This window comes from Canis lupus, chromosome X, assembly GCF_003254725.2.
Source record: "Canis lupus dingo isolate Sandy chromosome X, ASM325472v2, whole genome shotgun sequence".
NCBI lineage: Eukaryota > Metazoa > Chordata > Mammalia > Carnivora > Canidae > Canis > Canis lupus.
In genome coordinates this window covers 104,887,890-104,900,400 of record NC_064281.1, presented here as the reverse complement: position 1 = coordinate 104,900,400, position 12,511 = coordinate 104,887,890, and the positions used below count along the sequence as shown (strand labels likewise).

Here is a 12,511-nt window from a genome sequence, read left to right as displayed (position 1 = left end):
AAGTTCCCTTTTGCATAGACCCCTAAGACCCCGGACCTCCCTTAATGTAGCTCTCATCACTCTGAGTTGCCATCAGCTCTTACTCTTCTAGATGCCACACTAGATCCATCCAGAACACAGCAAGGGAGGAGACTTTGTCTCTCTTGGTCATTGTTGTATCCCCAACTCTTTGGGGAAAAAAAAAAAAAGATGTTGAATGTTCTCGATTGCAAATAGACTCTATCTAGAGTAGTTTAGTTTCACACCATTGGACCATCCTGTAGTTTTAAAGGCTGAAGAGAGCTTGGGGTCTGCTTGACCATTGGTGCCAAGTACAGTCAGTCAGCTTTTGTTTTGCTTGGGACCCTCCTGTGACAAACATTTTCCTTACCTTCCCCTTTCCAGATACAGCCAGAAGGCAGCGAGGAATGGCATGAAAAATCAGTTCAACCTCCATGAGCTGAAAATGAAGGGCCCTGAGCCAGTGGTCAGTCAGATTATTGACAAACTGAAGCACATTAACCAGGTAAGTGGTATATCAAATAAAAATGGAAATGGGGGAAAAATGAGGGAAGGACAATGTCTACTGTTCTAGTTGTGGTCTCAGGCTCATGGAGAGGCAGCCATTCTTCATTTTCTTCAAAGATTTTGTCTATTGGGGCGCCTGGGAGGCTCAGTTAGGTAAGTGTCTGACTCGTGATTTCTGCTCAGGTCATGATCTCAGGGTTGTGCGATCAAGTCCTGAGTCAGGCTCCATTCTTGGCAGGAGTCTGCTGGAGAGTTTCTCTATCCTCCCTCTCTCTGTCCCTCCCCACACTCATGCTGTATGTGTGTGTGTGTGTGTGTGTGTGTCTAAAATAAATAAATAAATATTTAAAAAAATATTCTCTTTGTTAAAAAGGACTTCTGACCCTTGTTTTCCACCTCATTTTTATTTTGTTGTTTTTGTTTTGTTGTGTTTTTTTGTTTTGTTTTTTTAGTAATCTCTACAACCAACATGAGGCTTAAACCCATGACTCTGAGATCAAGAGTTGCACACTTTTCTGACTGAGGCAACCAGGCACCCCTTCGCCCAACTTTTAAATTATAAAAATAATATTGTAATATTAAAGCTTGGAAAATAGAGGGGAAAATATTTCTCACAATCCCACTACTCTAGCTGTTTTCATTTTTAGCTGTTCTTTTCTAATATTTGTCCAAAAAACCACATTCACACAGACTTGTTACATAATTGGAATTACACAAGTGATTTATAACTCTTAAAATTAACACTATATTGGAAACACTTTTTCATATTGTCACAAATCTTCATATTAATCATTTTTATGGCTAAGATTTCTTTAAGCATTCATCATAATTAATCAGCTTGCTTTTGCTGGACACTCAGATTGTTTCAGATTTTTTTTACTATCATAAATAAAGCTACCTCTTCATGCATGATGCCTTTGCCTGATCTTAGATCACTTTCTTAAGATATTGGTATTAGCAGGTTAAAGGATATGAGTGTTTTAATGCATGCTTCCAAATTGCTTTCCAATGGGGACATGTATCAGCTTTCACTGCCACCAAGAAGATACTAGAAGACCAACTTCACTGCACCCTTGCCAACTTCTGACTCACTGCCATGCACAAAGACACCCACAGATTCCCTTGACCTGTACACAGAGTTTTTCCTCTCATGAGAAGTTTAGTAACTAAGACACAAATAGAAGTTAGTTGTACCATCTGCTTGTGATTGCTTTGTGGCCACAATAAAAAAAATGCCACCAAAAGTGCCACTGTATACCACAGTGACAGTGTTCCTGCTCCATGATCCATGGGTGGGAGGGCCCTGGCAACACTGACTTCTATTTGTAGCTTAGAAAGAACTTAACGCAACTAAAATCCTTATGCAAGGGCAGAGGTTTCTGGATGAAGACATTGGCATGGTTTTATTTTTTAATAGGAAGGTTAGCAGTGACATTTTTGTGGTTCTTAGAAAATGTTTGGAAGAGCTTTCTGATAGTGGTGTATTTCACTGCAAATGGCTTTGTGAAAATATTTACAACGCACTTGGGTGTGACTCCTCCAGTGCCTAATAAAGTGCTCTGCAATCAAGGAGCACTTAATAAATAGTTGTTAGTGCTGCCGAGCACGTGATAATGGTGGTATTTGCCTCAAAGGTCCTTCTTTCCGTGAACTCCCAACCTCATGAGGCTCTACAAACCCTGGGTAGATATAGTATGATTACTTCAAAATGCATCTCTGAAGGGTTCAGAACATGATGTAAACCACTTAATGACTGAACTGAGGGCATGATATGCTTCACCTGTGGACAAAAGCAGCCTGTTGTCCTCTGAATGATTTCTAAATTATCTCTAACCAAATCTATGGGGTGGGGGCTCTGCTCAACTGGTTAGACACCACACCCTCCCTCTCCTCCCTGCCTCCCCCCCACACACACACACACACACACACTAGTGAGGTCAAACCCTCAAGCTCCATCCACATGCCCCATCCTAAAAGAAGAGGAGTGTCAAAAGATCTCTTTGATCAATGGATCTGAAAGAACACCTACTGTGTGCTCAGCCAGGGGCCAGGGACTTTGGGAGCCACAAGAAGTCTAACCCTCTGTCTTCATAGCTTCCTTGGAGGGGAAGCACAAGCATAGAATGTACTTTAAGATAGAAGGCAGCCTGTGATGAAGAGCCAGAGAAAAGTTGCTGCTCATCAGTTTTGGCTGGGTTGTGTAGGCCTCAGGTGGGCCAGGTGATGGGAAGAAGGATGGCAGAGGGGGCAAGTGCTAAGAGCTGCCAAAAACAATGAGTAGGTAAACACAAAGCAAGGGAGTAGCAGTCCTAAAGAGAAGTCAAAGGCCTTTGGATGGACCCCCACTGGGGAAAAGGAATGCTGTATCAGATGTGGGCTTCTAGGTGATCCAGTGGTCACTAAAAATACAGCCTTTTAGCAAGAATGTTGAGTGTTTGATATTAATAACATGGGAGACCATGTGGGACAGTGGGAAGAACATGGGCTTTGGATCCAGATGGATCTGAATTCTGCTGCAGCTTTCACTAGGTATATAACTTTAAGCAAGTCATTGGATCTGACCTTTAGTTTTCTTGTCTGTACTATAGAGACATATCAAAATCCCTCTTACAAAGTTCCTGTGAGAACTAGAAATTTTATCTAGGCCCCCATTATAGAAAGCTTACATATAATTACATATACAACGTACTTTAGTTATTCTGTATTTTTATATACATACATACACCAATATATATAATTGTGTATGCCCAACAGACAATAAATGGCAGTTAAGATGATTATAATTCAGGATTCCCTCAGTAGGCAGAACTTGAATTTGAAAGGGAGCATTATTCCAGTACTTTCTGCCAGTCTGTCGAATCTGCTCCCCCAATCTTGTGTGGTTGTAGATCCCTTTGATGTGTCTCTTCTTTGCTCTCCCATATTGTTTCCTTCCTCTGACTTCCACTCGCAAAAGCTGAAACTGCTTCATAGGTAGGGAGGTATATATTATGAGAGTTGAAAAAGGGACCATTACAATTTCTTTCTCCCACCTCTGCCGTGAAATGTGTATGTGAACATTTTTGGTTCCCTTACAAATACCATTGAGCAACCAATTAATTCTCATTGATAGACCAGTTTTACCTGTTTACGTAGAGCTGTTAAAATTGCTTGGGCTCGAAACACCCACATTGACTTCTTTTTCTCATCTGTCTTGCTTTACATGGCCAAAACACATTTTTTTTCCTCAGACCTTCAATAAAATTCTTACTTTGGCTGTGATTCAATCGGAAAGTGAGACATTTTAAGAAAGTCAAAGAAGAATGTTACAGTGATGATAATGATGGTGAAGAAGAAGATGATGATGTGTCATATTTGTATAGCACTTAACCATATTTCAAATCGATTTCATGTTCTAAAAGTCTCACTGGTTATATTGGAAAAATATTCAACCGGAAAACGGTGTGAGATATAGCACTGTCGCAGAATCATTCTTTTTAAGAACTCATCATTACCTTTGGACGTTATTTAGCCCTTACTGACCCCTGCAGGGTAAGGGATAAAAAAAAATGGCTGTCCCTTTTTTTATAACCAGGGAAACTGAGGCAGAAAGCCATTGAATGCTGAGTGGGCATGTTGCCAAAACATCCAGTGAGTTCACTTGAAAAATTCAATCAATCATCCAGATGTTGTTTCCTGTATGCTGCCAAACATCTGGATTCACTGAATGCCTGACTAAATTGACCTAAAGTTTTAGGGATTGGAGAGAGGTGGTGGGGGGAGGTGGGAGGATGGGGGTTGGCAGTGGAGAGAATCAAGTTAACTTGCCCAAGCTCGCGTGTGAGTGAGTGGCGCATCCAGGAGTGTAATGCCACTTTCCTGGGCCCCTTGCTTGGGGCTGTAGCTACTAAGCTGCAGTAGGATGCTCCAACATACACATCTGTAAATGCAGAGCTACTGGCTTCTCTCTGTCTCTGCGTGTATGGCCACGTGTGTCCGTCCCAATGGACCAAAGCTGGAGCCGTTTATGAGCACTTCCCAAAATAACTCTTCACTTTCTTCTGTGGAACTTCTCAGCTGCCTCCTTCCAGGTTGTCGTGGATCGCACTGGAAACGATATCCTCACCAAGGGACTAAAGTAACATTATTTCCATATTGCCGGTCCCGTGGTGTAACCTTGAGGGTATGGGTTCAGGGTCAGGCCCGGGGCCCCTTTCCTGGGAAGGCCTGCAGGTGTGGAACAGCCTCCCCTCCTCCTTCCAAGCCAGAGTTCATGTGTAACATTCCCACGATTGGAAATGAGGACCTTTTTACTTCCTTTTCAGTTTCTAATTTGTGTGAGGATTTATTGTCGGGTGTTCACAGAGCAACTGAATTCCCCTAAGCCCTCAGCATCAGTTCTGAAATTTGCTAGGCCATATTGCTTTAAAAAAAAAACCCATGTTTTTTGTTTTGTTTTGTTTTTGTTAAGTGTTCTGCTCTGAGGCTCCTGCATGGAGAGAAGACCCCCCAGATACCAAGAATGATGACAATCCATTCTTACCCAGATGATACTCTGGGCCATTTGCCCTCTAACCCAGCTCCACTAGTGACATTTTCTCTATCTTCAAGACTAGCTAGCTGTGTTGTTAGTGCAGATTTGGCGATCCCTAAACTGCTGTCTGTTATCCTTCCCCAGGAAAGTCTCGAGGCTTATGATTTTTCCCCAATTTCAGTTCCGGTTCAAATGAGATTCCAAGAATGTTTTTCTTGCCTGTTGTAAACAGCTGAAAGCCCGAGCAGTCAATACCTGCCCATTCGGTGTCAGGGCTTTTCACTCAGAGTCGGATAAAGTCTCATCTGTTCAGGGTGGTTGAAATGTCCTGCTGAATGGTGGGGGAGTGGACTAGGTGGCCTCTTAAGATTCCTTCCAGCTGTGTGATTCCGTGATTTGTGGCTCAAGGTCAGCCTTTAACCCAGCACCCTCTTGTGAACAAGTCTTGTGACTTTATTCTCTGCTCTGCCACTCTTTTTAAAACACCCTGTTCCCAGGTCACCTCTTTCTACTTTGTAGCCTCTCATCTTTTCAGAGTTTGTTCCCTTCCCACCAGTCTTCCAGCCTGTGCAGATGGAACTTCAACTTGCCCTTCCCCACCCCACCCCCAAATCTTCTGTCCTCCTGCCTTGTTCCCAGTAGGCTATGAAAACATTAAATGATAAAAACACTTTTACATTTATCACTCTTAAACTTTCCCTCCTCCGAGGCCAGTTAGGTGACCTGGCTTCAGATCGTGTTAGCCACGTGACTCCATGTGAATGATATTAATTCTGCCAAATAATTGCATAGCTCAATTCTCTTTGTGGAGGTCTTTCGTGTACATTAGATAAGCTGATATTCACCATGGTTCTAAGAAGCAGCCATCTATTACTTCTGTTTACCAGATGAAAAAACTGAGGACACCAGAAGGCCAAGTGACCTACAGATGGTGAGTGGTGGGCCTGGACCTAGGATCCAGGGTCACTGATCTCAGACTGCATCTTTCCTTCCACTTCTTTACAGCCACGGCCCACCTTGCTCTGGTTAGCAAGATCTAGATATAAAAGATATGCAGAAGTACAAGGAGCAAAAACTGCTTAATTTGTCTGACAACTTCCAAGTCCCTAATATAGTCATTTCTATGGTTGAAGTTCTGAAATCATCAGCAAAGAAAGAATAAGTGCATTGTTTACTAAACATCAATTAGAAAATTCTTAGAAAACCAGCCACCATGCCATACAGTGTAGACACTGAAACACTTTGTGATATGGCTTTGAGTCATAAACAGTGGACAAACTTTCTATTAGCTCTCTCAAGTTCATAAAATGATGACAGATGGTCAAAGAAAAATTCAAAATGTAAAGCAGCCAGTGGGGTATCTCCATTTCCATCCCCTTCCATAAACACCTGAAAGTATTTGTAAGATGCCTGACAGATGACTCCGGTATCATGAAAAGACACTGGCTTTTGAAATAAAAAGTTAAAATTTTTAATAAGTTAATTAGTAAAGTTGTTAAGTGTCAGAGAAGTTCCCAGGACATTCCTTAGCATGTGGTTTAAAAGCAAAATCTGGAAGTGAATCTCAGGCATGATAGAAAACACTCTGAAGAACTTTTTTCAGAGTCTTCCCACAATAAAACCTCTTCTGATAGTTGCTAGAAAAGCCAACATTGATCTAAAATTTCAAAATAAAAGGAGAGACCTTTTGAGAGGCAAATTTAAATAAAAGGCCCTTCCAAATGGAATTATGTCCCAGTGTCTGTCACACTTCCTCACATACAAATAGTGTGGCAGAACTTTAGGAATGGCCGTTTCCATCTGGAACTGGAATGTGTGTGTGTGTGTGTGTGTGTGTGTGTGTGTGTGTGTGAAAGACAGAGTATCTACAATGGCATGTTAACAAGAGCCAAAGAATGACTTCTGAGTTACAAAAGGACAATGTGAGTTGGTCTTTAAATACCAGACCTAGACTCTGTGGAGCTAAACATTATTTCATGAAGTAAAAGGGAATTAGCCTATGCATTCCAAAACACATTTATCATTAAAAAATCTTCTGTCATTTAAAAAAAATCTTCTGTCATTTTGCTTAATAGCCTGAAAAATGATTACAATGTCTAGTGGCTTTGGGGAGCATGTGTTTTTGATATCTTAATTACTATGTACAGTTTAATAACACTGCACCAAGAATTCCCCAGTATTTCATATTAAATTTCTTGAAAATGAACTATTTGCTATATTTAGAATATACAGGATTAAAGGTACTTAAATTAGGTCATGTATTTTAGTCCTTGCATATGAAATGAAATTACTCAAAAACGGAAGATGAGTCAGGAGTGGCGGGCCAAAATGTTATTGGTAGCAGTGTTGTGGTAATCTCGACTTAGTAATGAAAGGAAATACAGTATCTTTTTTCACTGCAGTATTGTATTCTTATGAGTGTTGTAGTTAGAAGTGTTGGACGTGACAGGGGTGCCTGGGTGGCTTCGTTGGTTGAGTGTCTGACTCTGGGTTTCAGCCCAGGTCATGATCTCAAGGTCCCGGGATCAAGCCTCATGTCCGGTTCCACACTTAGCATGGAGTCTGCTTGTGCCTCTCTCTCCATCCTCCCTGTTCTCACTCCCTCTCTCTCAAATAAGTAAATAAAATTCTCTAAAAATAGGAGGCACCAGGGTGGCTCAGTCAGTTAAGCATCTGACTTCAGCTCAGGTCATGATTTTGGGGTCCTGGGATCAAACCCCCAGGCAGGCTCTGTGCTCACCAGGGAGTCTGCCTGTCCCTCTGTCCCTCCCCCCACTCCTGCTTGCTGTCTCTCTCTCTCTTAAATAAATACATACATTTTTTTAAAAAAAGAAGCATTGGACATATCAGCTATGGAAAGATGAGCCCTACATATGACAAGAAAATTCTATCAAACTATAAAGGTGACCAGATTTACAAAGTTAGAGATATATTTCCAAAATATCCTCGAAATCCATTAGGTCTAATATTCTATGCACATTTACCTACTGGTCAAATGCAGCACATTTTTTTTAAAGATTTGTTTATTTATTAGAGAGAGACAGAGACAGAGCATGAGCATGAGCAGGGGGAGGGGCAGAGGGAGAAGGAGAAGCCGACTCCCTGCTGAGTAGGGAGCCTGTTGTTTTGTTGGCTCGAACCCAGAACCCTGAGATCATGACCTGAGCCGAAGGCAGACCCTTAACAGACTGAGCCACCCAGGCATCACTGCAACATATTTTTAAAAATAAATAGTTACAAATGGTTGCTCTCTACCAGATAAACCTTCACTATATGCAATGTATCAGTAAATGTAGGTTCAAATACTATTGGAGAAATTCAGAGGTAACTTTTTACCTAGATAGATTTATGAATATGTATCTTGCCCCTGGACTGTCAGCTTCTTAATTCTGAGATCATGCTTATAATTCCATTTCCTATGACACCTAACATAGTATCATGTATAGACACTGAATATATACAATGTTTTGTTGATCAATTTATTCAAAGGACTCAACATTTCCTGCTCATTTCTGATTTAGATTCAGTTTAAGGCACTCCTCATATTTGCTATGAAACCAGTTTTTATGTTAAAGGGCAGGGTTACATAAGTGGAGGATTGTAGTTAGCAGGGGCCTGTAGGTCCTAGGGTCCAATGCTCTGATTTTACAGCTGAAGAAATTAAAGCCAGGAGAGAGACATGACGTGTCCAGAGTCATACTGCCAGAAAAATGGCAAAACTGAGACTGGGAAATGAACACATTAGTATTTTGCAGTGCCATCACTCTGCTTCCAAAGTCTCCCGTGTCACGCCAAACGTGCTGGCAAACGTACAGGCACATGTTCCTCTACAGTACTCCTGATCATGGCAGAAGCCCATACTTAAGCAGTTCATCTTTGGAACCAAAAGCAGAACAGCATGAGACATGAACTTGCTAATTATTTATCTCTGGCTATGGATATTAACCAGTGTTTTGGTATACCTTGGGGCCATTACCTCCCTGAAGCCATGGAGCAGTTGTTGACTGAATGTCATGGAGGGGGGTGACATTCCGTGACACCAGACAACAGACACTGTGACAACAGACACCCCCACTGTTTGGGGTGGGGGTGTCTGTTTGGATCACTGAACCTAGAGCAGTCTGAGTCAGCAGGACCTGTTGCTCGTGGCCTTATACCCACTCACCTACCCACCCACACCCCCGAGTCTGCCTCGGGCTCCGACCACGTTCAAGGCCAGTCATCCTTTCCCTCTCGTGCTCTGGATCTCAGCTCCTCCACCTTCCTGGGCACCCTGTAATAGTTTATCTTAGTGCCTCCTCCCTCCTTCCAGAATGGCTAAATTAGCATTAGATTAGTCAGTGGGCTTCTGTGCCAGTTAGCTCAGGCAGTGTATTCAGATGTGTTCCACAGGGAGTAGAGATGTGGGAGACGTGCTGTGGGGGTTGTTCTGAGTCCCCCATTCCTATTTTAACCAGAGCAGATCCATTTTTAAAATCTGCTTTACATATCCGTCTTCTGAGTAAGATTTCCCTTAAACAAAGGGTTCCTACTGCTAACACAATAAAAATCTCAGGGGTGCCCTTGAAGCTGACATTTAGATTTAATCCCATATGAACCATTTTTTCATTGAGTATTCATGCAACAGATCTACTAAGTATCTACAACAAGCAAGGCAGTCACAGTCCCCGTTAGCCACCTCCTAAAACAAACTGCGGGTTAAAATGGGGACCACAGGGGAGAGTGTGAATGACTTGGTGAAGACCAACACATCTCAGTTTTCCTTGCCCATGCCATTAGGATTCTGACAAAATCCAATGGGAATAAGACTAGCTTGTCTATACACATCAGAGACTTTTGCCCCTGGATGGCAGTCCTTTGTTAATTGGTTCCACCAAACGTTTGGCCTCAGTCCTGTGTGTGGCTGTGGTTATTTGAGACTTGATCCTGTGCTGTAAATGTATTTGACACATAACCTGGAATGTTCCATATTCTTTGTGGGCTCAGGGCCAGTGCTTAGTAAAATGTAAAATCATAATAAGGGGGGGACGGTCAAATCTGTATCCCTAACTGTATGCTTATCTTAGATGGCAACTACAGTGATTTTGCATAGCAACTTTTAAGTGGAGATTTCTAATTAATGTCAAATAAAAATTGCATTATTATTAATATGCACTGGAACTTATCAGATAGTTTCCTAATAGGGTTAAAGTATAATCTTACTTGTTTAATTAGTTGATCTGGGTATTATTTCCTTCATAGTCCATATTCTGCTAGGACATCACTTTTCACAGTAAAATCTTTTCTGTATTATGGGCAAGCAGTTGACAAGACCAAAAAAAGCTAAGAGAATTACTATTGTAGTGTGTCCTACATAATGAGGCCCAAGTTCACATCATTTATATCCCAGGGCACTGAGGAGTCTTCTGGTTATTATCATGGTATCACTGTTAGCAAATTTTGAGTCATCACAATAAACAGAAGAGGAGCCAAAAGACTGGAGAGAGACCTGATTTTTTAACCTTACCTTTAACAAGAGGGAGAGGAGCATCTGGGTGGCTCAGTCTGTTAAGGGTCTGACTCTTGATTTCAGCTCAGGATCATGAGATCGAGCCCTGCGTCAGGCTCCATGCCATAGAACCTGCTTAAGATTTTTTCTGTCTCCCGTTCCCTCTGCCCCTCCTCTGTACTTGCTCGCTCTCTCCCTCTTTCTCTCATTCTCTTAAAAAAAGGGAGGGTGGATATTGAATTGTGAAAACCACAAATTAGGGAGCCTGGTATCACATCTTAGCAAAATTCTAGACTAGATTCTTGGCGAGCATGAGCTTTTAGAAGCCACTGTGATGATTCCTAGGAGCCACTGCGGGTTCACTCAAAACAAATCAAGCCATTTCCCCTTCTGTGTGTGTACATGTGTCTAATTTTACTAGATCAGGGAATGACACAGACATGGCATACCCACGTTTCAGCAAGGTGTTTGACCGAGATTCCTAGGATCCTTTTTAAACAGCTGACAAGTAATGTTGGCTAAGTAATCATATAGTTCGGTAAATGTATAGCTAATTAGCCATCATTTCTGAAGAATATTTTCTTAACATAGCACTGTCAGCTTGGAAAGAGGATTTTAGTTGTTGGCTTTGTACTTGGCACATATTGCCTAAAGTTTTACCAGTGACTTAACTGAAGACAGAGAAGAGATAATTTTAATATCTAGTAATGGCATGAAGCTACGTGGGGTTAGCTAATACACAGATAGCACAATCAGGATCCAGAAATATCTCAGTGGGCTGGAATGGCAGAGAAAGCTAGCAAAGTGAAATGTAATGAGGATAAATGCAAACAAAGTATTACATATAGATTCAGAAACGTGACCACATAAGCACAATGGGGGAAACCCAGCTTAGTAGACATCTGTGTTTTTAATTATGGTGGAAATAGCAATAAGGAGCAATGAAACCTTCACTGGCCCACAGAATATATCTCTCAAATATAGTGATCACTTAGCAGCTCTTTTGGCGTTGTGGCCATTATTGGTGGGGCGAAGGGGGACATATATGTACGTGTGTGTTGGGGCAGGTGATGGAGGGGCATGAAAGTGAGTGGCTGGTAAAATAGTCTCTATTCTGCTTAAAGATTCAAAGACTGTTTTGGGATTATAGTGTCCACTGCTCCACCTGAGTTTTTGTTAAACCAGTACTACCTGCTTTAGTTAAATCTTATTGGTGTGTGATTTAGAGTCATGGTGAAAAACTTGGGAGCCATGGCACTGTGTCATCTAGTTTGGGGAAAATACAAAGACCTTAGAACCAAAGATAGATCTCCATTCACATCTCAAGTATGTTACTTTGTGGTTGCCTAGATTTAGGCCAAATTATTTAACTTCCTGGTACTCAACATTCCTAATCTGTGAAATGGGTATACTGTGATCTATCTTGAAGGGTCGGGGTACAAGAGTTAGAGATAGTAGCACTCAATACGTCGTAGCTACTCTTTTTCTTTGTATTATGATAGTATGAAGACTTACCATAAAGGATAGTCCATAAAGGGAGTGAGTTTTTGTGTGATTCTCTGTGCCTCAGTTTATCAGTTTCTGGAATGGAAATACTACAACTTTTCTAGTTTAGATTGTTACTTAAATGATTTAAAGTTCTAAATATAATAATCTAAATCCTAAAGATTCTTGGAAAAATGTATCTAGCCAACCTTCGACAGATTTTTGAACTATTTAAAGTTTAGTTTGGCTCAAAGTAACTGAATGGAAAATGAAGATGATAAATTTTTTAAATATATATATATATATGAGAAGGAATGTGTGTTTAAATCAAGTTCTTCAGATTTTCCCATGTTTGAACTCTGCCCTAAAGTGGAGGACCTATAAATAGGCAGTCTGCCCTTAGAGTACAGCTCAGAGATCTTACCACATGATCCAGAAGTCCCATTTTATCTTCAGCCCCACTGGGACCTTTCATGGAAGGATGGTATCAAGTGAAGATACTTCAGAGCTATAAAGTC

The 12,511-nt window shown here is 41.3% G+C and overlaps 1 protein-coding gene across 1 annotated transcript in view; it reads left to right on the top strand.

The window, feature by feature from the left end:
• Positions 1 to 12,511, top strand: part of GPC3 (glypican 3) — a 441,034-nt gene that overhangs the window by 325,001 nt on the left and 103,522 nt on the right. Inside the window, exon 6 of the mRNA XM_025431385.3 lies at positions 385 to 505. Within this exon, the coding sequence (XP_025287170.1) occupies positions 385 to 505 (121 nt within the window). The remainder of the gene's footprint in view (positions 1 to 384; positions 506 to 12,511) is intronic.